The sequence below is a fragment of the Drosophila miranda genome (assembly GCF_003369915.1).
Source record: "Drosophila miranda strain MSH22 chromosome Y unlocalized genomic scaffold, D.miranda_PacBio2.1 Contig_Y1_pilon, whole genome shotgun sequence".
NCBI classification, from domain to species: domain Eukaryota; kingdom Metazoa; phylum Arthropoda; class Insecta; order Diptera; family Drosophilidae; genus Drosophila; species Drosophila miranda.
Genome location: NW_022881603.1, coordinates 26,542,102 through 26,565,241, shown reverse-complemented (window position 1 = coordinate 26,565,241; position 23,140 = coordinate 26,542,102). Strand labels below are relative to the sequence as shown.

General features: G+C 50.5%; 2 protein-coding genes across 5 annotated transcripts in view; one reads left to right on the top strand and one right to left on the bottom strand.

Annotated features, from left to right (window-relative positions):
* Positions 1-23,140, bottom strand: part of LOC117189874 (heparan sulfate glucosamine 3-O-sulfotransferase 5-like) — a 109,676-nt gene that overhangs the window by 76,681 nt on the left and 9,855 nt on the right. The gene's annotated exons all lie outside the window — the stretch shown is intronic.
* LOC117189873 (sodium-dependent nutrient amino acid transporter 1-like) lies at positions 363-2,818 on the top strand. Of its 3 annotated transcripts, none has more exons than XM_033394947.1 (7): positions 363-982; positions 1,038-1,412; positions 1,479-1,668; positions 1,725-2,007; positions 2,078-2,266; positions 2,373-2,473; positions 2,535-2,818. In XM_033394947.1, the coding sequence occupies exons 1-7, from the start codon at positions 381-383 to the stop codon at positions 2,604-2,606; spliced, it is 1,812 nt and encodes a 603-aa protein (XP_033250838.1). In that variant the 5' UTR covers positions 363-380; the 3' UTR covers positions 2,607-2,818. The 3 variants fall into 3 exon arrangements, with proteins under 3 accessions (XP_033250838.1, XP_033250839.1, XP_033250841.1); XM_033394948.1 differs by having other exon boundaries at positions 379-982; positions 2,090-2,266; positions 2,535-2,817; XM_033394950.1 differs by lacking the exons at positions 2,078-2,266; positions 2,373-2,473; positions 2,535-2,818 and having other exon boundaries at positions 415-982; positions 1,765-1,947.

Below are 23,140 nucleotides of genomic sequence, written 5' to 3'. Positions count from 1 at the left end.
GAGAAACTCTATAAGAACTCTGGGGTTAAAATTCATTTATTAACTTTGCTTAAATGCTGAAATTCGAAGAAAATCTAGAGGAAGATAGTCAAACCAGAGGGGACGATTGTGGACGATTAATTGCGACAACAGGTTTATGCATCTGTGGTTTCGTTATGCTATCTGTGGCTTATTTTAATCTTAAGTCGCAACGTAAGAGGCTTCCGCATTTCACAACTCGCTAATCCCTCCAGCCCTTGCTATGAGAAATGTCCCATTCAACGCGACCAATGAACATGATATCTCTAATAGATCCCATCTCAAGTGTCTCAGTCTCAGTCTCGGTCTGGCTGGCATCTGTGCCTCGCTCACTTAGCGCCTTTTATTAGTGCCAATTAAGAATGATTCCGAGCTGTTTTCGAGATGAGATTACAGCCCCGGTCCGCCACGAACCAGATAAGCGATCAGCGACTGTGATTAGTAGGTCGCGCCAACTCAAGGCGCACAGTTCTCGCAAAACGAATCTGAAGATGGAGGTCACGAAGGCAACGAAACCAACGGAGCAGTGGGACAATGGCCTGGAGTTCCTCTTCTCGTGCATCTCCCTGTCCGTGGGCTTGGGCAACATCTGGCGGTTCCCGTACATTGCCTTCCAGAACGGCGGCGGCACCTTCGTCATTCCGTATCTGATTGCCCTGCTGGTGATTGGCCGTCCCGTGTATTATCTGGAGATAGCCTTGGGCCAGTTCACTGACCGCGGAGTGGTCAAGGCCTTCGATATGGCACCCCTGCTCAAGGGCGTGGCGGTGGGACAGGTGCTGGCCACGGGGGCCTCGATTACCTACTACTCGAGCATCATGGCCCTGACCCTGAGGTTTCTGGTGGCCTCCTTGGGCTCGGAGCTGCCCTGGAGTCGGTGCAGGGAGAAGTGGGGCAGTGATTGCCATGATGGAAGCATCGTCAATGCCACGGGAAAGATGTCCCCCGCCCAGCTGTACTTTGAGTGAGTCTTAGGAGGATTCTTCTACTATGGGAGGAAACCCTTTCTTCTTCTTCAGACGTGAGATACTCCACGAGGTCCCTAACATTGACAATGGCCTGGGCATGCCGAACTTGGATCTGGTCGGATGTCTGGCCATGTCCTGGCTCATCATTGAAGCAGTGCTGATACGCGGCATCAAGAGCAGTGGCAAGTCCGCCTACTTCCTGGGCGTCTTTCCCTATGTGGTGCTCCTTGTCCTTCTGTTCAGAGCTGTAACCCTCCCCGGGGCCATGGATGGCATCATTTACTTCTTCAAGCCGCAGTGGCGGCAGCTGCTCGATCTACTGGTGTGGTATGCGGCCGTCACACAGGTCTTCTTCTCGCTGGCCATCTGCTTCGGGACCGTGATCACCTACGCCAGCTACAACAACTTTAACAGAAATGTCTACAAGTGAGTTGTCTCATAGAACAGTCCCCGATTCATGGCCTAACCCAGGCTCTATCATCACTCCCCCAGGGACATCGTGATCATCACCACCATGGACTCTTGCTCCTCGATCATCGCCGGCTGCATTACCTTTGGTATTTTGGGGAATCTGGCCAAGGAGACGGGAATCACAGATATTGGCAGCGTTGTGAAGGGCGGAGCCGGTCTGGCTTTCATCTCGTATCCGGAGGCTATTGCCCGGTTCGAGTATGTGCCACAGGTAAGGTATCGCGAGATGCCTGCCCTTTGGGCGCCCTAAAGCACAACTACCTAAAGATGTTCGCGGTCCTCTTCTTCCTCATGCTCTTTGTCCTAGGCATTGGCAGCACCGTGGGCATGGGCACCTGCATCCTGCGCGTCGTCCGGGATCACTTTGGGCCACGTACGACGCCCACATGGGCTCTGGCCAGCTGTCTGACTGTCGTGGGTTTCGGCGTGAGCATCGTTTACATGACGCCGGGCGGGCAATTCATTCTCAATCTGGTGGACTTCTATGTCGTGTCCTTTACAGCCCTGATCCTGGCCATTGGCGAACTGGTGGCCGTTGCCTGGGTCTATGGTGAGTCCCCTTCCTCCGCCTCTCTTCTCAAGCGAGTCCTTTGAGTGGCTGCTGGTATCTTTCTAAGCAGGTATCCTCTTAGGCGTCCATCGCTTCTGTGCGGACATCAAGTTCATGATGGGCATCGAGACGGGCTGGTACTGGCGCCTCTGCTGGCTGTTCATCACGCCGGGCCTGATGGCCGCTGTCCTCGTCTACATGCTGCTCGACATGTCGCCCCTCACATATAAGGGCGTGGCCTATCCCGCTTTAGCTCATGGTAAGGAAGGAGACCCAGCTCCTTCTCCTCCTCTCTCTCTCTCTCTCTCTCTCTCTCTCTCTCTCTCTCTCTCTCTCTGACTCACTGCTCCCTTTTTCCCCCTCAGTTTTCGGCTGGTTCTTGGCCGCATTAGGCCTGGTCCAGTTACCAGGCTGTGCATGCTATGCCCTCTACAGGCAACGCCACCGCCCCGGCAGCTTCTTGCAGGTAGGTTGCGGTCTCGTCCGCTCGTGCAGCCCACCTCATAACCCAAATATTTGCTCTGTAGAAGCTACGTGCCGCCTGTGAGCCAACGGACACTTGGGGACCAGCCAAAGCACAGATGGATGTCAGCTGCTAGAAAATGGGGTTTCTCCATTGCCTCACGCTGCGTATTTGTAGTGCCATAAAGTATGGTATAAATAAAAAAAATTTTAAACAAAAAACAATGAGAGCTTAGGAGTTTTAGGAATCCAGGCAGGATGCAGCTGCTAATCCTGCTGCTGGTGCTGCAAGCACTTTTAATTACCTCAGGGCATGGCTCCAGTGGGGCTGCAAATGGGGCGTGGCTGTTGCAATACGTACTACAAATATGTAGTTGTGTGTGTGCTTAATATTTGTGTTTGTCTGTTTTGGAATGCCAGACATGTCAGCAATGCAGAACTGCGCAAATACTAAACGGAAACAACAGAAATAAAGTTGAAAGATGCGGGTCGAAGCTCTCAATACCCTGGCAAATGAAAACATGCAAAAATAGAGATCGTTTTCGGGTGCAATTGTCGCTCAGACAATGAATACGCAAAAACTGGAATAAGGGAATCGGATCTATTGGATCCTCGATACCCAAAGTCAATAGCCGCCTGGACGGAAGGCGGAAAAGATGAAATGGTGATGGAGTAAGCTGAAGAGCGTGCTTAAATAAAACATTCTGTCAACTGTTGTTCCACATTTTCATTCGGCGTGGTCCACACATGAGAGTCGGGAGGTGGGGAGTTGGGGAGGTCGGGCTGCATAGAGTGGTAAGGGGAGCAGCTCGGTGGAGTGGCAAAGGGGTCGCAAATCGAAATGGCTGGCATGTGACAAAGTTTAAAAGTAATTATGCAGCGGAATGGAAAAAAAACACGGAGAGTGCTACACTGTTTCCACTTCCTTCCTATAGTTTCCTCTCTACTCTGCTCTCCTCTGGTCTTTCGTTTTCATTTTATTACTCTTGTTCGGAGCAGAACCCAGCCGATTAGCTGCTTGCCAAATAGCACCTAATTCTTGGCCCTCAGCCGCTTATTTTGTTTGTTACTTATGTCTATGTCACTCATTTGTTTGTTAAAGCTTTGCGCTTGCTTGCCCTGCTAAACGCTCTCTGCCAGCTCGCTCTTCGCTATCTCCGCTTTGCGTCTGCCTACCGACGTCGGCCGAGCGAAGCCGAGTGTGGCAGGCAAGCCACACTTGCAATTTGGATGTCACGCATTAAAGAACATATCGTAATTTTATTTCTGCGCCGAGTTTTATTTAATTCAAAATAATTAGTCGGCCGATTGGGGATAAAAAACATTATCTCCACATACAATTTGGTGACCCCGACGTGATCTCTGAGTTGCAGTGTCAATTAATAATCATTCGCGATCGTCATTCGTTAGCCCTAGCAAATTTTCGGCGGCTAAGCACAATTCGGTGGTAAAACACACTTACATACACCTACATACACGCATTGCTGGCTATTAATTTCTCTGTCGCGACAATTCGGTCAGTGCAGTGCGGTAGGCAGTGCAGCGAACTCACTAATACACACAAGCGGAGTACAAAGCGGAATCGGACAGCTCGCACAGCCGCACAGCTAAATGCATTAGCTGTAATCCCTTTGCTTTCGGTTCCCACGTTTATACGTATACAGGGTGTCTTTTTCGGTCGTGCTGAGTGACTCTTTTAAAACCTCAACATGGCAGCACCTGAGCCTACCAATGTCGCGAACGCAGCAATGCCGAGTGATGTAGATTTCTACAAGCACAAGGCCGAGTCCATCGCGCGCCAACTAAAGTCCATGGATCGCTTTCTCACCAAGGAAGAGCTTGCCGAGTTAGATGAGGCAGAACTTCAAGCTCGCTTAGAGCAGATCGAGCGAATGAATGCGGATTTCGATGCCGCTCAAACGAGCCTTGAAAGGCTGGATTTCCTGCAGTTAGCCCATGATGCCCGGCTGGACTTTTCGAATGTTTATGTCAAGGTTAGGTCCAGGCTGTCGCGGGGGTTGATGGCTGCTCGCACGGTAAATGTTGCCAATTCAACGGCACGGCATACTCTCGAGGGTAATTCGTCCTTTTCGCCTATAATAGTATAGGCCGTTCTCGAATGCCCGAGTTGCAGCTTCCGCGATTCGGGGGGAACTACATGGATTGGCCAGAATTCGACTCGATGTTCTCGACAATGGTGCACAAAGACCATCGTATACCAATCATCGAAAAATTCCAATATCTTTGTGGATGTCTAGATGGTGCTGCGCTGGATACGATTCGTTCCTTGGAACTTTCTGAGGAGAATTACGACAAGGCGTTGAATTTACTAATGTTGCGATTCGATAATAAACTGTTACATTTTCAGGCACACGTCAAGGCTATTTTCGGGCTGCAAGGGTGGAGAAGGGCTCGGCTATCGGCTTGCGCGCGCTCAGCGATAAAATCAATTCGCACTTGCGTGCACTTCAGACCTTGGCGACCCCGCAGGAGATTTCCGATGGGTTGCTGATCTTCATCATAGGCACGAAATTGGACCACAAGACCAAGGAGAAATGGGAAGAGAACTTGCCGACGTCAGGATTGGTGGTCAAGCATGGCCTCATTCTTGGAAGCAAGATGTCGGATGCTGGAAAATTTGGGATCGGCTATGGTAACAATTCCTAGCCAGCAGGTGGGAGAAAGTAAACCTAGCACCCTAATCACCTCCATTAACGATCATAATAGCTCAACATGCAAGTATTGCAAATCCTCCGATCACTACATATCCCGATGCCAGGCATTTATAGATCTCCCTGTTTTTTCTCGATACAAGGAGGTGAAGAAGCGCCATTTATGTCTAAACTGCCTCAACAAAGGCCATTCATTGCAACGCTGCAAGTCAGGGGCATGTAGAAATTGCCAAGCCAAGCATCACACACTGCTCCACATGCAGTCGGCCGCTGACGCTGAGGTGCCGTCGCCGAGCACGGAATCGACCCAGCATGATCCTGCAAGTGCCCTAGTAGCAAGCAAATATATTAGCCCTCCCCCCTCGAGTCAAAAATCTCTGCCTAGCCAAAACGTGCTGCTAGCTACTGCAATCGTATATGTCAGGGGCCGTTTTGGATCGCTTATTCCATGTCGTGCCATTTTAGATTCCGCTTCTCAGATTAACTTTATAACATTGAGACTCGCCAATCAGCTGCAGTTAGATCCTCACCCGTCTCACGTTCAAATCGCCGGTATTGGAGAGTCAATTCTACCATCCAGCAAGGCTGTGGACATCGTCCTGCAATCTCAAGACGAAAGCTATCGCGGTTTCCTCTCTGCAATTATCACTGCCTCAATCACAGGAATGCAGCCTAACTTCGGCCTAGACGCAAAGGATTGGCCAATGCCAAATAATCTAAAACTGGCTGATCCTAATTTCGCCAAGCCCCAGCGTGTCGATCTGTTGATAGGTGCTGGTTTGTTCTTCGAATTAATGTGCGTTGGACAGATTCGACTGTCAGACCAATTGCCAACATTGCAGAAGACGAAACTTGGCTGGATAGTGTCAGGAAGTATTAAAAACTCTGAGAAAGCCCATGCGGCGCTAGCAGCCGTCGAAGATCCCCCTGTCATCTCCGCTTGCGAGACTAATTTGTGCGATATTGTAAGGCGGTTTTGGGAAGTCGATGGAGATTATTCGCCCTCATCAATTTCTGAGGAAGATGTTCATTGCGAACAGCATTTCGTCACAAACTGCATTCGCCTAGAGTCCGGAGCTTACTCCGTGCGTTTTCCAACCAAATTCAGTCTAGAGGAATTAGGAGAATCGTATCAGCAGGCGCTACGTAGATTTCTCAATTTGGAGAGGAAGCTAGCAAAAAATGCACAGCTTAAAGAAAAAATATATGGAGTTTCTCCAGGAGTATCGTGATTTAGGACACATGTCGCCAGCTTCGCGGCAGTCAGACCTCCCGCAGTACTTCTTGCCTCACCATTGCGTCCACAAGCAGGATAGTACAACCACCAAATTACGCGTAGTGTTCGATGGATCTGCCAAAACAGCGTCTGGAGTATCACTGAATGATGCGCTAATGGCTGGACCCACCATCCAACCTAAAATTCTGATAACTCTGCTTCGTTTCCGCTTTTTTAAAGTCGCCTTGTGTGGCGATATCTGCAAAATGTACCGCTGTGTACGCGTTTCCCATCCCGATACGCACGTGCAGTGCATCCTATGGCGCAATGACCCGAAGGAGGAGATTCAGGTGTTCAAGTTGGAGACTGTTACTTACGGAACCAAACCTGCCGCTTTCTTAGTAATTCGTGCTATGCATCAATTGGCAAATGATGAAGAGTTGCGTTTTCCGCTTGGCGCTGATGTTGTTCGAAGAGATTTCTATGTCGATGATCTCATATCTGGAGGGGACAGCATTGATTCTGTCATCAAGATTCGTCAGCAGGTAAAGGAGCTACTTTCGAAAGGATGTTTTCCCATACGTAAATGGTGTTCCAATGAACCCGCTGCTTTGGAAGGCGTATCGGAGGCGGATCGCGAAAAGTTCCTTACCTTTCATGACGGGACTGAAGTAACCAAGGCGCTTGGTCTAGTTTGGGATCCCACGGACAATCTTCTGTTTAGCTTCGCTCACGTCGGAACCGCTGCAGGCCCAATATCGAAGCGTTCGGTCCTGTCTACACTAGCTAGGTTCTACGATCCTCTAGGGCTCATCTCTCCCATCATCACAAAAGCTAAAATATTTATGCAGTCGCTATGGAACGAAAGCCTAAAATTGAATTGGGACGAAAGCCTGCCCCAGGATCTACATACGACTTGGATTGAGCTGACTTCGCAGTTGTCGATGGTTAAAAACTTTAAGTTTCCACGTTACGTGCTTCGGCAGCAAGCCAGATTAGAAATGCACGCGTTTTGTGATGCGAGCCAAGCAGCATATGGCGCCTGTGTATACATGCGTTCGGAAGCTCTTGGCATTGTGCAAAGTCATCTCTTATGCTCTAAATCCAGAGTAGCGCCCTTGAAAAGTATGACTATCCCCAAGCTTGAGCTGTCCGCTGCCCTCGTATTAGCCGAACTAGTGTCCACCATAGTTAAGGGATTATCAGCTCCATGCCAAATACATTGCTGGTCGGATTCGTCCATAGCCCTTGCCTGGATTCGAGAATCACCATTGAATTTTAATATATTTGTTTCTAATCGAGTTCAGCAGATTCAGGAGCTCACCGCTGGAATGACTTGGCATCACGTGCCCACAAAGTTGAATCCTGCCGACATCATATCACGTGGATCCACGCCCGCTGAACTAATGGATAGCAGCCTTTGGATCTCTGGACCACCATTCTTGCGTCTTGAGAGCTCAGAGTGGCCTGCAGGCTTGCAATTGCCGACCGATGTACCAGAACGTCGTCATGCAGCATTGGTTGTTTCAAACGAAAGGGATGTATCGTACGATTGCAAATTTCAAAACTCATTCGGATCCATGCAGCGCGTCTTTGCTTACATATATCGATTCTACATTCTCAAGGACAAAGGCATAGCGCGGTCGAAGGGTCAACTTACCGTAATCGACATCAAAAATGGTACGCATTTGCTCATAAGGGCAATACAGCAGCAACAATTTTCGGAAGAGATAAGGGCCCTCGCCAGCAAACAGGCCCTACCCCCAAAAAGCACGATGGCCTCACTGAATCCATTTCTGGATAGCTTTGGATTGCTGCGTGTTGGAGGCCGCCTCCAAAATGCCGAATTGGACTACGACGCGAAGCACCCGATCCTGCTTCCTAAGGGACATCCTGTCACTGTCTCTATTATTATCTTCTTTCACGAAAGGTTTCTCCACGCAGGAGCTCAAGGATTGCTCGGACTGCTTCGGCAAAAATTCTGGCCTATTGGTGGACGCAAATATGTTGCGGGAATCATTCGCAAATGTGTTAGATGCTTCCGTTTGAAGCCAGTGCTGAGGGAACATATCATGGGAAACTTGCCTGCGGATCGCGTAAGGACTAATCCAGCATTCCACACAACGGGCGTTGATTTTTGCGGACCCTTTTATCACAAGTCGGAAGTCAGAAGCAGGCCTCCTATCAAATGTTACATCGCTGTCTTCGTATGCTTTAGCACCAAAGCAACTCATTTGGAAGTCGTTCGGGATCTATCTACAGAATCCTTTCTGGCAGCATTAAGGCGTTTTATAAGTCTACGTCCCAAACCTCGAATCATCTGGTCAGACAACGCTACAAATTTTGTAGGAGCAAAAAATGAGCTTTTGGAGCTTCGGCAAATGTTCCTCAGTGATCCTCATACGTCGGCTGTGTCACATCTCTGCGTTTCTAGTGGAATCGATTGGAAATTCATCCCCCTCGCTCACCTCATTTTGGGGGTTTGTGGGAGGCGGCTGTTAAAGCAGCTAAATATCATTTTCATCGCATCGTCGGGACCTACATTTTTACTCTTGATGAAATTCAGACCTTGGCTTGTGAAATCTCTGCTTTGTTAAATTCCCGTCCGCTTTATGCAATTACAGAAAGTCCCGATGATCTAGATGTGCTCACGCCAAACCACTTTCTCAATGGAGCCCCGAAAGCTGCATTCGACGAGCCAGATGTGGCGCATCTCCGGGTCAACCTACTTAGTCGATGGCAGCGGCTGTGTCAAATGAAGCAGGCGTTTTGGAGAAAATGGAGCACGGGGTATCTTTCGATTCTTCAGGAGCGGAGCAAGTGGCGGTCATCGTCTCCAAACATCAAGCTAGGAGCGCTCGTCATGATCAAGGAGGAAACGCTGCCACCATTAAGGTGGCCGCTTGGCCGCATTGAGAGCGTCATCCCAGGAAAAGATGGAACCATCAGAGTAGCCGTCATCCGCACTCAAAAGGGCCTTTTCAAGAGGGCCGTTGGAAAAATAGCGGTTCTGCCCCTTCAGGATGGATCTGTTGAAAGCCTTTGCCTTCCAACGGGGGGTGAATGTTCGGAGCAGAACCCAGCCGATTAGCTGCTTGCCAAATAGCACCTAATTCTTTGGCCCTCAGCCGCTTATTTTGTTTGTTACTTATGTCTATGTCACTCATTTGTTTGTTAAAGCTCTGCGCTTGCTTGCCCTGCTAAACGCTCTCTGCCAGCTCGCTCTTCGCTATCTCCGCTTTGCGTCTGCCTACCGACGTCGGCCGAGCGAAGCTGCGCTTAGCGATCGGAGCGGCAATGTAAAGGGCAGGCAAGCCACACTTGCAATTTGGATGTCACGCATTAAAGAACATATCGTAATTTTATTTCTGCGCCGAGTTTTATTTAATTCGAAATAATTAGTCGGCCGATTGGGGATAAAAAGCATTATCTCCACATAAAATTGGGTGCCCCCGACGTGATCTCTGAGTTGCAGTGTCAATTAATAATCATTCGCGATCGACATTCGTTAGCCCTAGCAAATTTTCGGCGGTTAAGCACAATTCGGTGCTAAAACACACTTACATACACCTACATACACGCATTGCTGGCTATTAATTTCTCTGTCGCGACAATTCGGTCAGTGCAGTGCGGTAGGCAGTGCAGCGAACTCACTAATACACACAAGCGGAGTACAAAGCGGAATCGGACAGCTCGCACAGCCGCACAGCTAAAGGCATTAGCTGTAATCCCTTTGCTTTCGGTTCCCACGTTTATACGTATACAGGGTGTCTTTTTCGGTCGTGCTGAGTGACTCTTTTAAAACCTCAACATGGCAGCACCTGAGCCTACCAATGTCGCGAACGCAGCAATGCCGAGTGATGTAGATTTCTACAAGCACAAGGCCGAGTCCATCGCGCGCCAACTAAAGTCCATGGATCGCTTTCTCACCAAGGAAGAGCTTGCCGAGTTAGATGAGGCAGAACTTCAAGCTCGCTTAGAGCAGATCGAGCGAATGAATGCGGATTTCGATGCCGCTCAAACGAGCCTTGAAAGGCTGGATTTCCTGCAGTTAGCCCATGATGCCCGGCTGGACTTTTCGAATGTTTATGTCAAGGTTAGGTCTAGGCTGTCGCGGGAGTTGATGGCTGCTCGCACGGTAAATGTTGCCAATTCAACGGCTCGGCATACTCTCGAGGGGAATTCGTCTCGAATGCCCGAGTTGCAGCTTCCGCGATTCGGTGGGAGCTACATGGATTGGCCAGAATTCCACGCGATGTTTTCGACAATGGTGCACAAAGACCATCGTATACCAATCATCGAAAAATTCCAATATCTTCGTGGATGTCTAGATGGTGCTGCGCTGGATACGATTCGTTCCTTGGAACTTTCTGAGGAGAATTACGACAAGGCGTTGAATTTACTAATGTTGCGATTCGATAATAAACTGTTACATTTTCAGGCACACGTCAAGGCTATTTTCGGGCTGCAAGGGGTGGAGAAGGGCTCGGCTATCGGCTTGCGCGCGCTCAGCGATAAAATCAATTCGCACTTGCGTGCACTTCAGACCTTGGCGACCCCGCAGGAGATTTCGGATGGGTTGCTGATCTTCATCATAGGCACGAAACTGGACCACAAAACAAAGGAGAAATGGGAAGAGAACTTGCCGACGTCAGGATTGCCTCGGTGGTCAGGCATGGCCTCATTTTTGGAAGCGAGATGTCGGATGCTGGGAATTTGTGATCAGCCATGGCAACAAGTCCTAGTCAACAGGTGGGAGAAGACAATCCTGTCACCCTTATCACCTCCAGTAACGACCATCCTAACCCCATATGTAACCATTGCAATTCCTCCGAGCATTACATATCTAGATGTCAGGCATTCCTGAATCTCTCTGCGTTTGAACGATACAAAGAAGCAAAGAAGAGCCGCTTGTGTTTGAACTGCCTCAACAAAGGCCATGAATTGCAGAGGTGCAGGTCAGGACTTTGCAGGCATTGCCAGGCCAAACATCACACGCTACTCCACATTCCATCGGGAACTGGTGCTTCATCTTCCTCTTCACCGGCCGAGGAATCGATCCAGCAAGAGGCCGCGACTGTGCTTCTAGCAAGCGGGTGTTCTAGCCCTCCCTCCTCGATCCAGAAATCTCAGCCTAGCCAGAACGTGTTGCTACCTACTGCCCTCGTCCATGTAACAGATCGTTATGGAGCACTTATCCCATGTCGTGCCATTTTGGATTCTGCATCACAGGCAAACTTTGTAACATCTAGACTTGCTGATCAGTTGCAGTTGGATCATCGCTCGTCTTATGTTCACATCTCTGGAATCGAAGATTCCATTCTACCTTCGAGCAAGTCTGTACATATAGTTGTACAATCCCAGGACGCAAGCTATCGAGCTTCCTTCGCTGCAATTGTCACCAACTCAATTACGGAAATGCAGCCTAACTTCGGCGTAGACGCAAAGGATTGGCCAATGCCGAATAATCTAAAACTAGCTGATCCTAATTTCTCCAAGCCCCAACGTATCGATCTGTTGATAGGTTCTGGTTTGTTCTTCGATTTAATGTGCGTCGGACAGATTCGACTATCAGCCCAATTGCCAACATTGCAACAGACTAAACTTGGTTGGATAGTATCAGGAAGCATTGATAGCTCAGAGAATAAGCGTGCAGCTTTAGCCGCTTTTGAAAATTCCTCGTGCATCTCTATTGACGATTTTCGACCCACAACGCTGGAGTACCAAAACTTAGAGCAGCAATGCAGGAAGCAGCTGCTCGAGTGCCAGGTGCAAGTGGAAAAACTGCGATCGGAGAATCAGGAACTGCAGCGCGAACTTTTCCATATATTAAAAACCTACATATCCACGCTAAATGAAATTCAACTTTCAACAATTTCTACATTGCCAAATTTCCTGCCATTCTATGCAATTACAGAGGTTCCCGATGATCAAGACGTAATCACGACAAGCCGCCTTCGTAAAGAAGCGCCGATTGCTGCGTTCGACGATCATCCCAGCGTAGCCGCCAGCTGCGCCCAAGCAAGCATCTTCAAGCGGTTCTGCCCCTTCAGGATGGATCTGTTGAAAGCCTTTGCCTTCCAACGGGGGGTGAATGTTCGGAGCAGAACCCAGCCGATTAGCTGCTTGCTCTTGCTTGCCCTGCTAAACGCTCTCTGCCAGCTCGCTCTTCGCTATCTCCGCTTTGCGTCTGCCTACCGACGTCGGCCGAGCGAAGCTGCGCTTAGCGATCGGAGCGGCAATGTAAAGGGCAGGCAAGCCACACTTGCAATTTGGATGTCACGCATTAAAGAACATATCGTAATTTTATTTCTGCGCCGAGTTTTATTGAATTCGAAATAATTAGTCGGCCGATTGGGGATAAAAAACATTATCTCCACAACTCTATTTTACACTCTCTGCTCCTCGCAGGGCAGCCTTCCTCTCGTCTCTTAGGTTGTCTGTTGCACTGCTTTTTTCCCCATCCTATGACAGCGCATTTATTTACATGTACACGAATTTATGTGTTTTTTTTTTTTTTTTTTGTATTCTATTACTTTTATTATGCTTTAATACTAGTTCTTATATAAGGTTAAGGCATCCCACGCCTTGGGATTCGCTACCATGAGCGGCACGATCCCTCCGACGCTAATGCTGGTGGCTAGCTCATCCTCTAGCTGGCGCCTCTCGTACTCGAAACGGTGGCATTCAAAGAAGACGTGGTGAACGTCCTCCACGATACCTCGACCACATGATGGGCACCAGTCCTCCGTTTCGTGTCCAAACCGCTTCAGGTACGATCTGGAGCATCCGTGGCCGCTCAGCATCTGAGTGAGGTGGAAGTCCACCTGTCCGTGCTTCCTCTCCAACCACAGCTTGATATCCGGAATCAGCTGGTGGGTCCAGCGCCCTTTAGTCGAGGAATCCCACTTCATCTGCCACCTCCTGACGGTCTCGTGCCTGGGTGATTCTCTCTCGACTCCGGTGGGAGGATTGTGGGTGTCCCTGCGAGATAGCTCGTACACCTCGGCCCTTTCCCTCGCTTGCTCTGCTATTGGGACTAGTCCCGCGATGACCAGTGCTGCGTCGTCAGATATGGTTATAAATGCGCAGGCGATCCTGATGGCACATAAGCGGTGCGTTGCTTCGACTCCTCGCATATAGCTTTCGAATTTATGTGTGTGTGTGTCTGTGTGCGTGTGAGTTGTCAAAAAAAAGTGACAGTGTTAAATTTCGGTTCATCCCCTAACCAAATAGGCCCTCCCCTGCCCCACCGAACAGAAATTGAAGTGTATGTTGACTTTGACTGAAGCGCTGAAGAGCTTTTTTTTTGTATTTAAGGGCGCGGGACAACACTGCGTGTGTGTGGCATACAGACATACAGACATGTCACAGAGACAAACAACTTTCTTTCACGTCCTTTCGTTGTTCGTTCTTTTAACGATGCGCGTAAATCTTGACATACTTTCGCCGCTAGATGAGCAGCAGCTGCGAAGGTGGAAAGGGGGTGGTAGGGCGTATGGTGAGTGATGGGCCAAGGTCCTATCCCACACTGTGGTACCCACGAACAGCCGTCAGTCACGATTGTGAACACTGCAAAGTAGACTACACTGTTGGTGCAGCTGCAACCACACACACACACACACACGCACGCACACAGAGGACCGTTTGAGCGTTTTCCAAGTGCGGTTGTGTTTATCACGAGCTCCAAGTTTTCCGGCAAAAAAAAATCCGCGCCACGCCTGGCAACTGAAAGGAACGCTGTTAAGAGCAGGTCACTGAAGCACCGGTACGTACTGCGTATGAAATCCGCCCTCGCCGACAACCCGTTCTGTTGCAGGGCATATCCAGTGCACTCCGTGCAGGAGGGGGAGAGGGGTGAACTCTTGTTTGGCGCCTTCCGCTATACACATTGTTGGTGGAGTTGTAGCAAAACAATTTTCTCACTCAAATTTTTCTTTCTTTTTCTGTTTACGGTTCTCGCCGGGAGCCTCCCACTCAGCAGCTGATCACTGAGCTGCCAGTCAGGTGATCGCGCAGGGTGGCAGCTCGGACGGTGCTGCCGGACAGCCTCGTACGGAACAGGGCTGCCGGAGTGCCGGAGCAGAGTTACGCGCCAAACGAAATTTGAAATTTTAAATTAAAATCGACCCCAGAATTAACTGAAACATCGAACAAGAGGAATGGAGGAGGACGAAAACCTGGCTTTCATGAAGAGCAGCAAGATCGCCCGATCGCCGGCAGCTGCGTCAGCTCCAGGAGCAGAGTTACAGAGCATGGACCCGGACGCCCGGGAGACCCCTAAGAGGGTACGGGACCCAGGCAGCCCAGAGAGTTTGCAAAGAAAAACGCCGCCTAAGAAAAGTAAGGCCTGTCAGGAGGCAACCTGCCTCGATGGATAAGAATATGGCGCCACATCAACATGGCGACGAGAAACATGTTCGTGCGAATGAAGGAGCTTCACACGAGCATCAATGAAGCAAGCCAAGCATCAGCAGCGGGCAGAAGCGTCAGGCAGGAAGGCCTCGACCCCGCAGTCCTGTGCTCAAAATGCTCACAGAGCAAGGCAGCCAAAAGGCGCCAACGCAACCAGGAGGCCGCAGAAGAAAGCCCCGTTGCCGCCACAAGAAGACGTGGCGACGCCCAGCGTTATGAGCCAGACTACGAGCCCCGAGATTCCGGTCAGCGGATGGAGGGTGGTGGCCAAGAAGACGAGAGCAGCTAAGAAGCCGGCTTGAAAACCTCACCGCCCGGACGCCGTGGTCGTCGAGGCGAAAGGAAAAACCTACAGCGAGGTGCTGGCGCTGGTCACCCGGAGAGAAGACGGTCAGCTTCAGGACCTGAGTACGAGCGTCAACAAGGTCCGCCGTACCGCAAATGGTAACCTGCTCCTTGAGCTGAACAGAGGCGATAAAGAAAGCGCAACAAAGATAAAGGCGAGCCTCGAATCGGTAATGAATGGAGTAGCGGAGGTACGATCCCAAATTTCCATAGTGCAGTGGACCGAACTGGGTGCTGCATTCGCTGCGGCGTCAATGGTCACAAGATAGCAGACTGTCCAAACAAGGCAACCTGCTTCGTCTGCGCCGGGAGAGGCCGAGAGGACAGAGGCCATCAATCGGAAAGCCGGCAATGTCCCTTCTCGAAGCTAGGAGAGGTAGCCGGAACAAGAGGATGGAAGTAATCCAGCTCAATCTGAATCACTGTAGGGCTGCACAGGACGGCTTCTGCAGACGGTGAGAGATCTCAAAACGGACCTGGCCATACTCAGCGAGCCGTACAAATCAGGTGACAACGAATCCTGGGCGGCCGACAGAACAGGGAAGGTATCCCTGTGGGCATATGGAGGCGATCCCTGCAAACTCAGCAATGTGCTGGCAGGAGACGGATTTGTGCGCGCGAGAGCTGGCAACCTATGGGTATACAGCTGCTACCTAGCGCCCAGTCTCCCCCTCGAGTCCTTCGCCCGAATCATCGAGGATCTAGTTGAAGACGCAAGAAACCGCGGGGCAGTCCTAATCGCCGGGGACTTCAACGCGTGGGCACACGAGTGGGGCTGCCAAGTCACCAACGCAAGAGGCCGACTCCTGCTAGAAACTTTAGCATCGCTAGACCTAGCGCTGCTGAACGAGGGCTCCCAGCAAACCTTCTGCTGGGGTGGCGCTGGGTCAATCATTGACCTAACGTTCGCGAGCCTTTCGCAGCTGCGCAATGCAAGGTGGCGAATAGGAGACGTGTACACCGGAAGCGACCACGAAGCCATAGTATGCACCATTGACGAACGCCCCAGACCCAGCAGGTAAAGCGCGAGGAGCAAAGCCTACATCGTGGACACGCTCAACACCAGCGCTCTGGCCAGAAGCCTCGAGACGTGGGAGGCCCTCGGCGACACAAGCGCCAACGAATCGGCCAACCAGCTCGCCTTGCGAATGGAGGAGGCCTGTGACAGGAGCATGAGACAGCGGAAGCCATTCATGCGGCACCACGAGCCAATCGTGTGGTGGAACGCCGACATCGACAGGCTCGGGACAACGTGTCTAAGGGCCAGACGAGCTATGCAGAGAGCGCGACGCACGACTCGGTTCGACACATCGCATGAGGAGTATAGGACCGCCAGGAAGGCACTGAAGCATGCAATTCGGAGCAGCAAGCGGGAATGCTTTCTCCAGCTCTGCGACACAGCGGAACAAGACCCCTGGGGCAGGGCTTACAAAATCGTTATGAAGAGGCTAAGTGCCGGGAGCAAGGCGCCAACGGACCCCAGCACCCTCGAGGACATAGTGCACACCCTGTTCCCAAGCGAGCAACAGAGGCGTCCAGGCTCCTTAGAAAGCGACGCAACGATCACGGGCATCGAAACGATCACGGAAGCGGAGATCCTGGAAGCCGGTACGAGCCTGCCCATCAAAAAAGCCCCAGGCCCGGATGCAATCCCAAAAAGGGCTTTAAGACTGGCGTTGTCACTACAGCCATCCGCCTTCGCCGAGGTTTTCAATAAGTGTCTGCTAGAAGGTACCTTCCCCGATAGGTGGAAGATTCAAAAGCTACTGCTGCTCAACAAGCCAGGGAAACCACCAGGTGAGCCTTCCTCGTACAGACCAATTTGTCTCCTAGACAACGGGTGGAAGGTATGCGAAAAGCTCATTGCACGTAGGCTCAGCCGTGCCATTGAAGATGCCGGCGGCTTGTCGCCCAACCAGTATGGCTTCCGGAAAGGCAGATCAACCCTGGATGCCATTGGCATAGTCACCAACATAGCGGAGAATGCCATAAGTGGGACTCGCTGGAGAGCGGGCCAAAAGCAGTACTGACTGTACTCATTTTGAGTATCAGGTATAAAAACGGGTTCAACTCCGCGGACTGGGGTAAAACGATGGAAGCCCTACGGAGGCTACGGATCCCGGAATACCTCCTGAGAATAGTGGACAGCTACCTCAGCGAGAGGGTGCTGCTGTACGAGACGAGCGAAGGGCTAAGATCATATAGAGTAACTGCTGGAGTCCCGCAGGGGTCGGTGCTGGGGCCGCTCCTGTGGAATACGATGTACGATGGAGTTCTGCGACTGAACCTTCCCGAGGGCACGACGGTCGTGGGGTTTGCCGATGACGTCGCCATCGTAGTGGTAGCCAAGGAGCTTGCATCAGTTGAAGCAGCTGCAAACGGGGATCCGTGCCGTGGAGACGTGGCTCGCCATAGCGGGATTACAGCTGGCGGCTCACAAGACCGAGCCTGTTGGTTACCCTAGATATAAACGAGGGGGAACGTTGGGAGTTGCAGCGGACACCGCAAGTCTACAGTTATACCCGATACTAACTCAGTATGGCTCTCCTCCGGCAGACGCCGCTAATATTGAACGACACGACAAAGAGTGCGTGCGAGAGAGACAGAAAATCAGTCTGAGCGTGACGTCGGGGGCTGCGTAGCCAGTGCAAATTGATTTGTTCCTTTTGGCTATAAAAATAATCTGATCTGATCCAAATTCAGCAATCTGATAGATATGATCATTATCTATGATTCTGCGTTTTTATTTTTCTCGTATCCTCAATATTGTGGATGCAACAGATTTTCGTCTTTTGTGGGGGCGGAAGGGGGTGGAGCGAAATTTTGAAGCAAACTCGTCTCTGTCCGATATATAAGGAGTGTGGATACCAAATTTGGTTGCTCTAGCTTTTATAGTCTCTGAGATCTAGGCGCTAATGTTTTACTCTAAGCAAAGCCGGCTATGCTACGTGTGTGTTAGAGAGAGACAGGGCGAGAAAAAATGAAATTGTTTTCTTGATGCTGGCTATAATAATAATACGATCCAATTCAGATTCTGCAGTCTAAAAGATATGGTCATTCTCTACGACTCTGCGTTTTTGGTTTTCTCATATCTTTAAAATTGTGGATGCCACAGATTTTCGTCTTTTGTGGGGGCGGAAGTGGGCGGGGCGAAGTTTTGAAATATTTTTGTAGCAGTGACATATCACAGAAGTCTGGATCCAAAACATCGTTGCTCTAGCTTTTATAGTCTTTGAGCACTAGGCGCTAATAGGGACGGACAGACGGACGGACGGACAGACGGACAGACAGACATGGCTCAATCGACTCGGCTATTGATGCGTCCTTCTGGACGTTACACACATCCACTTTTACCACAAATCTAATATACCCCAATACTCATTTTGAGTATCGGGTATAAAAACGCGTTCAACTCCGCGGACTGGGGTAAAACGATGGAAGCCCTACGGAGGCTACGGATCCCGGAATACCTCCTGAGAATAGTGGACAGATACCTCAGTGAGAGGGTGCTGCTGTACGAGACGAGCGAAGGGATAAGATCATATAGAGTAACTGCTGGAGTCCCGCAGGGGTCGGTGCTGGGGCCGCTCCTGTGGAATACGATGTACGATGGAGTTCTGCGACTGAACCTTCCCGAGGGCACGACGGTCGTGGGGTTTGCCGATGACGTCGCCATCGTAGTGGTAGCCAAGGAGCTTGCAGCAGTTGAAGCAGCTGCAAACGGGGCAATCCGTGCCGTGGAGACGTGGCTCGCCATAGCGGGATTACAGCTGGCGGCTCACAAGACCGAGGCTGTTCTGATTAGCCGCAGGAAGAAGGTGGAGACGGTCCGAGTGTCGGTCGGCGGACACGACATTACATCGCAAAGGGCGCTTAAATACCTAGGAGTTATGCTGGACACTAGGCTTTCATTTAGAGAGCACTTGGAGTACGCCAACACAAAGGCCGCACAGACTTGCCGAGCACTCTCGCGAATCCTGCTCAACACCAGTGGGCCAAAGCAAGCAAGGAGGAAGCTGATCACCAGCGTCGTCTCCTCTCAGCTCCTGTATGCTGCCGCAGAGTGGTCCAAAGCGACGAAGGTGCCGAGCTATATGCGAGGAGTCGAAGCAACGCGCCGCTTATGTGCCATCAGGATCGCCTGCGCGCTTAGAACCATATCCGACGACGCAGCACTGGTCATCGCGGGATTAATCCCAATAGCAGAGCAAGCGGGGGAAAGGGCCGAGGTGTACGAGCTATCTCGCAGGGACACCCACAATCCTCCCACCGGAGTCGAGAGAGAATCACCCAGGCACGAGACCGTCAGGAGGTGGCAGATGAAGTGGGAGTCCTCGACTAAAGGACGCTGGACCCACCGACTTATTCCGGATATCAAACTGTGGTTGGAAAGGAGGCACGAACAGGTGGACTTCCACCTCACTCAGATGCTGAGCGGTCACGGATGCTTCAGATCGTACCTGAAGCGGTTTGGACACGAAACGGAGGACTGGTGCCCATCATGTGGTCGAGGTATCGTGGAGGACGCTCACCACGTCTTCTTTGAATGCCACCGTTTCGAGTACGAGAGGCGCCAGCTAGAGGATGAGCTAGCGTCGGAGGGATCGTGCCGCTCATGGTAGCGAATCCCAAGGCGTGGGATGCCACCACTAGGTTCGCCGCCACTATAATGCGAGAACTACGGAGAGCAGAGAGGGAAAGGAAAGTGTCGGAGGAGTAAGGAGGAACGGCTGTGCGAAGCAATGCTTTGCGGCCGTACCGCATAGCTACGCCCCATTACCCCACCAACAAACCACACTCCCAGACCCTCACAACTAGTTGCTAACCTTATATAAGTACTAGTATTAAAGCAGAATAAAAGTAATTGAATACAAAAAAAAACGAGGGGGAACGTTGTGAGTTGCTGCGGAGACCGCAACTCTACAGTTATACCCGATACTAAGTCAGTATGGCTCTCCTCCGGCAGACGCCGCTAATATTAAACGACACGACAAGGAGTGCGTGCGAGAGAGACAGAAAATCAGTCTGAGCGTGACGTCGGGCGCTGCGGAGCCACTGCAAATTGATTTGTTCCTATTGGCTATAAAAATGATCTGATCTGATCCAGATTCAGCAATCTGATATATATGATAATTATCTATGATTCTGAGTTTTTAGTTTTCTCGTATCCTCAATATTGTGAATGCAACCGATTTTCGTCCTTTGTGGGGGCGGAAGGGGGTGTGGCGAAATTTTGAGATATACGTTTTATAGTGATTTCTAACAGGAGTGCGGATACCAAATTTGGTTACTCTAGCCCTAATAGTCTCTGAGATTTGTGAATATCCCCAGATTTTCATCCTTTGCGGGGGCGGAAGGGGGTGTGGCGAAATTTTGAAACAAACTCGTCTCGGTCCGATATATTAGGAGTGTGGATACCAAATTTGGTTGCTCTAGCTTTTATACTCTCTGAGATCTAGGCGCTAATGTTTTACTCTAAGCAAAGCCGGCTATGCTACGTGTGTGTTAGAGAGAGACAGGGCGAGAAAAAATGAAATTGTTTCTTTGATTCTGGCTATAATAATTATACGATCTGGTTCAGATTTTGCACTCTAGAAGATATAGTCATCTTCTACGATTCTGCGTTTTTAGTTTTCTCGTATCGTTGAAATTGTGGATGCCACAGATTTTCGCCCTTTGTGGGGGCGGAAGTGGGCGGGGCAAAGTTTTGAAATATTCTTGTAGCAGTGACATATCACAGAAGTCTGGATCCAAAACATCGTTGCTCTCGCTCTTCTAGTCTTTGAGCACTAGGCGCTGAAGGGGACGGACAGACGGACAGACGGACGGACGGACAGACGGACAGACGGACAGACAGACATGGCTCAGTCGACTCGGCTGTTGATGCTGATCAAGAATATATATACTTTATAGGGTCGGAAACGATTCCTTTTGGACGTTACACACATCCACTTTTACCACAAATCTAATATACCCCAACACTCATTTTGAGTATCGGGTATAAAAACGAGGGGGAACGTTGTGAGTTGCTGCGGACACCGCAACTCTACAGTTATACCCGATACTAAGTCAGTATGGCTCTCCTCCGGCAGACGCCGCTAATATTAAACGACACGACAAAGAGTGCGTGCGAGAGAGACAGAAAATCAGTCTGAGCGTGACGTCGGGCGCTGCGTAGCCACTGCAAATTGATATGTTCCTATTGGCTATAAAAATAATCTGATCTGATCCAGATTCAGCAATCTGATAGATATGATCATTATCTATGATTCTGCGTTTTTATTTTTCTCGTATCCTCAATATTGTGGATGCAACAGATTTTCGTCTTTTGTGGGGGCGGAAGGGGGTGGAGCGAAATTTTGAAGCAAACTCGTCTCTGTCCGATATATAAGGAGTGTGGATACCAAATTTGGTTGCTCTAGCTTTTATAGTCTCTGAGATCTAGGCGCTAATGTTTTACTCTAAGCAAAGCCGGCTATGCTACGTGTGTGTTAGAGAGAGACAGGGCGAGAAAAAATGAAATTGTTTTCTTGATGCTGGCTATAATAATAATACGATCCAATTCAGATTCTGCAGTCTAAAAGATATGGTCATTCTCTACGACTCTGCGTTTTTGGTTTTCTCATATCTTTAAAATTGTGGATGCCACAGATTTTCGTCTTTTGTGGGGGCGGAAGTGGGCGGGGCGAAGTTTTGAAATATTTTTGTAGCAGTGACATATCACAGAAGTCTGGATCCAAAACATCGTTGCTCTAGCTTTTATAGTCTTTGAGCACTAGGCGCTAATAGGGACGGACAGACGGACGGACGGACAGACGGACAGACAGACATGGCTCAATCGACTCGGCTATTGATGCGTCCTTCTGGACGTTACACACATCCACTTTTACCACAAATCTAATATACCCCAATACTCATTTTGAGTATCGGGTATAAAAACGCGTTCAACTCCGCGGACTGGGGTAAAACGATGGAAGCCCTACGGAGGCTACGGATCCCGGAATACCTCCTGAGAATAGTGGACAGATACCTCAGTGAGAGGGTGCTGCTGTACGAGACGAGCGAAGGGATAAGATCATATAGAGTAACTGCTGGAGTCCCGCAGGGGTCGGTGCTGGGGCCGCTCCTGTGGAATACGATGTACGATGGAGTTCTGCGACTGAACCTTCCCGAGGGCACGACGGTCGTGGGGTTTGCCGATGACGTCGCCATCGTAGTGGTAGCCAAGGAGCTTGCAGCAGTTGAAGCAGCTGCAAACGGGGCAATCCGTGCCGTGGAGACGTGGCTCGCCATAGCGGGATTACAGCTGGCGGCTCACAAGACCGAGGCTGTTCTGATTAGCCGCAGGAAGAAGGTGGAGACGGTCCGAGTGTCGGTCGGCGGACACGACATTACATCGCAAAGGGCGCTTAAATACCTAGGAGTTATGCTGGACACTAGGCTTTCATTTAGAGAGCACTTGGAGTACGCCAACACAAAGGCCGCACAGACTTGCCGAGCACTCTCGCGAATCCTGCTCAACACCAGTGGGCCAAAGCAAGCAAGGAGGAAGCTGATCACCAGCGTCGTCTCCTCTCAGCTCCTGTATGCTGCCGCAGAGTGGTCCAAAGCGACGAAGGTGCCGAGCTATATGCGAGGAGTCGAAGCAACGCGCCGCTTATGTGCCATCAGGATCGCCTGCGCGCTTAGAACCATATCCGACGACGCAGCACTGGTCATCGCGGGATTAATCCCAATAGCAGAGCAAGCGGGGGAAAGGGCCGAGGTGTACGAGCTATCTCGCAGGGACACCCACAATCCTCCCACCGGAGTCGAGAGAGAATCACCCAGGCACGAGACCGTCAGGAGGTGGCAGATGAAGTGGGAGTCCTCGACTAAAGGACGCTGGACCCACCGACTTATTCCGGATATCAAACTGTGGTTGGAAAGGAGGCACGAACAGGTGGACTTCCACCTCACTCAGATGCTGAGCGGTCACGGATGCTTCAGATCGTACCTGAAGCGGTTTGGACACGAAACGGAG

What these genes read in the sequence shown, in the direction of transcription:
- LOC117189873 (XM_033394947.1), top strand. Translation starts at nt 381, where the DNA reads ATGATTCCGAGCTGTTTTCGAGATGAGATTACAGCCCCGGTCCGCCAC. An exon ending in TTTAACAGAAATGTCTACAA is followed by an intron (nt 1,413 to 1,478) that starts GTGAGTTGTCTC and finishes TCACTCCCCCAG; the next exon opens with GGACATCGTGATCATCACCA. An exon ending in GGTTCGAGTATGTGCCACAG is followed by an intron (nt 1,669 to 1,724) that starts GTAAGGTATCGC and finishes AACTACCTAAAG; the next exon opens with ATGTTCGCGGTCCTCTTCTT.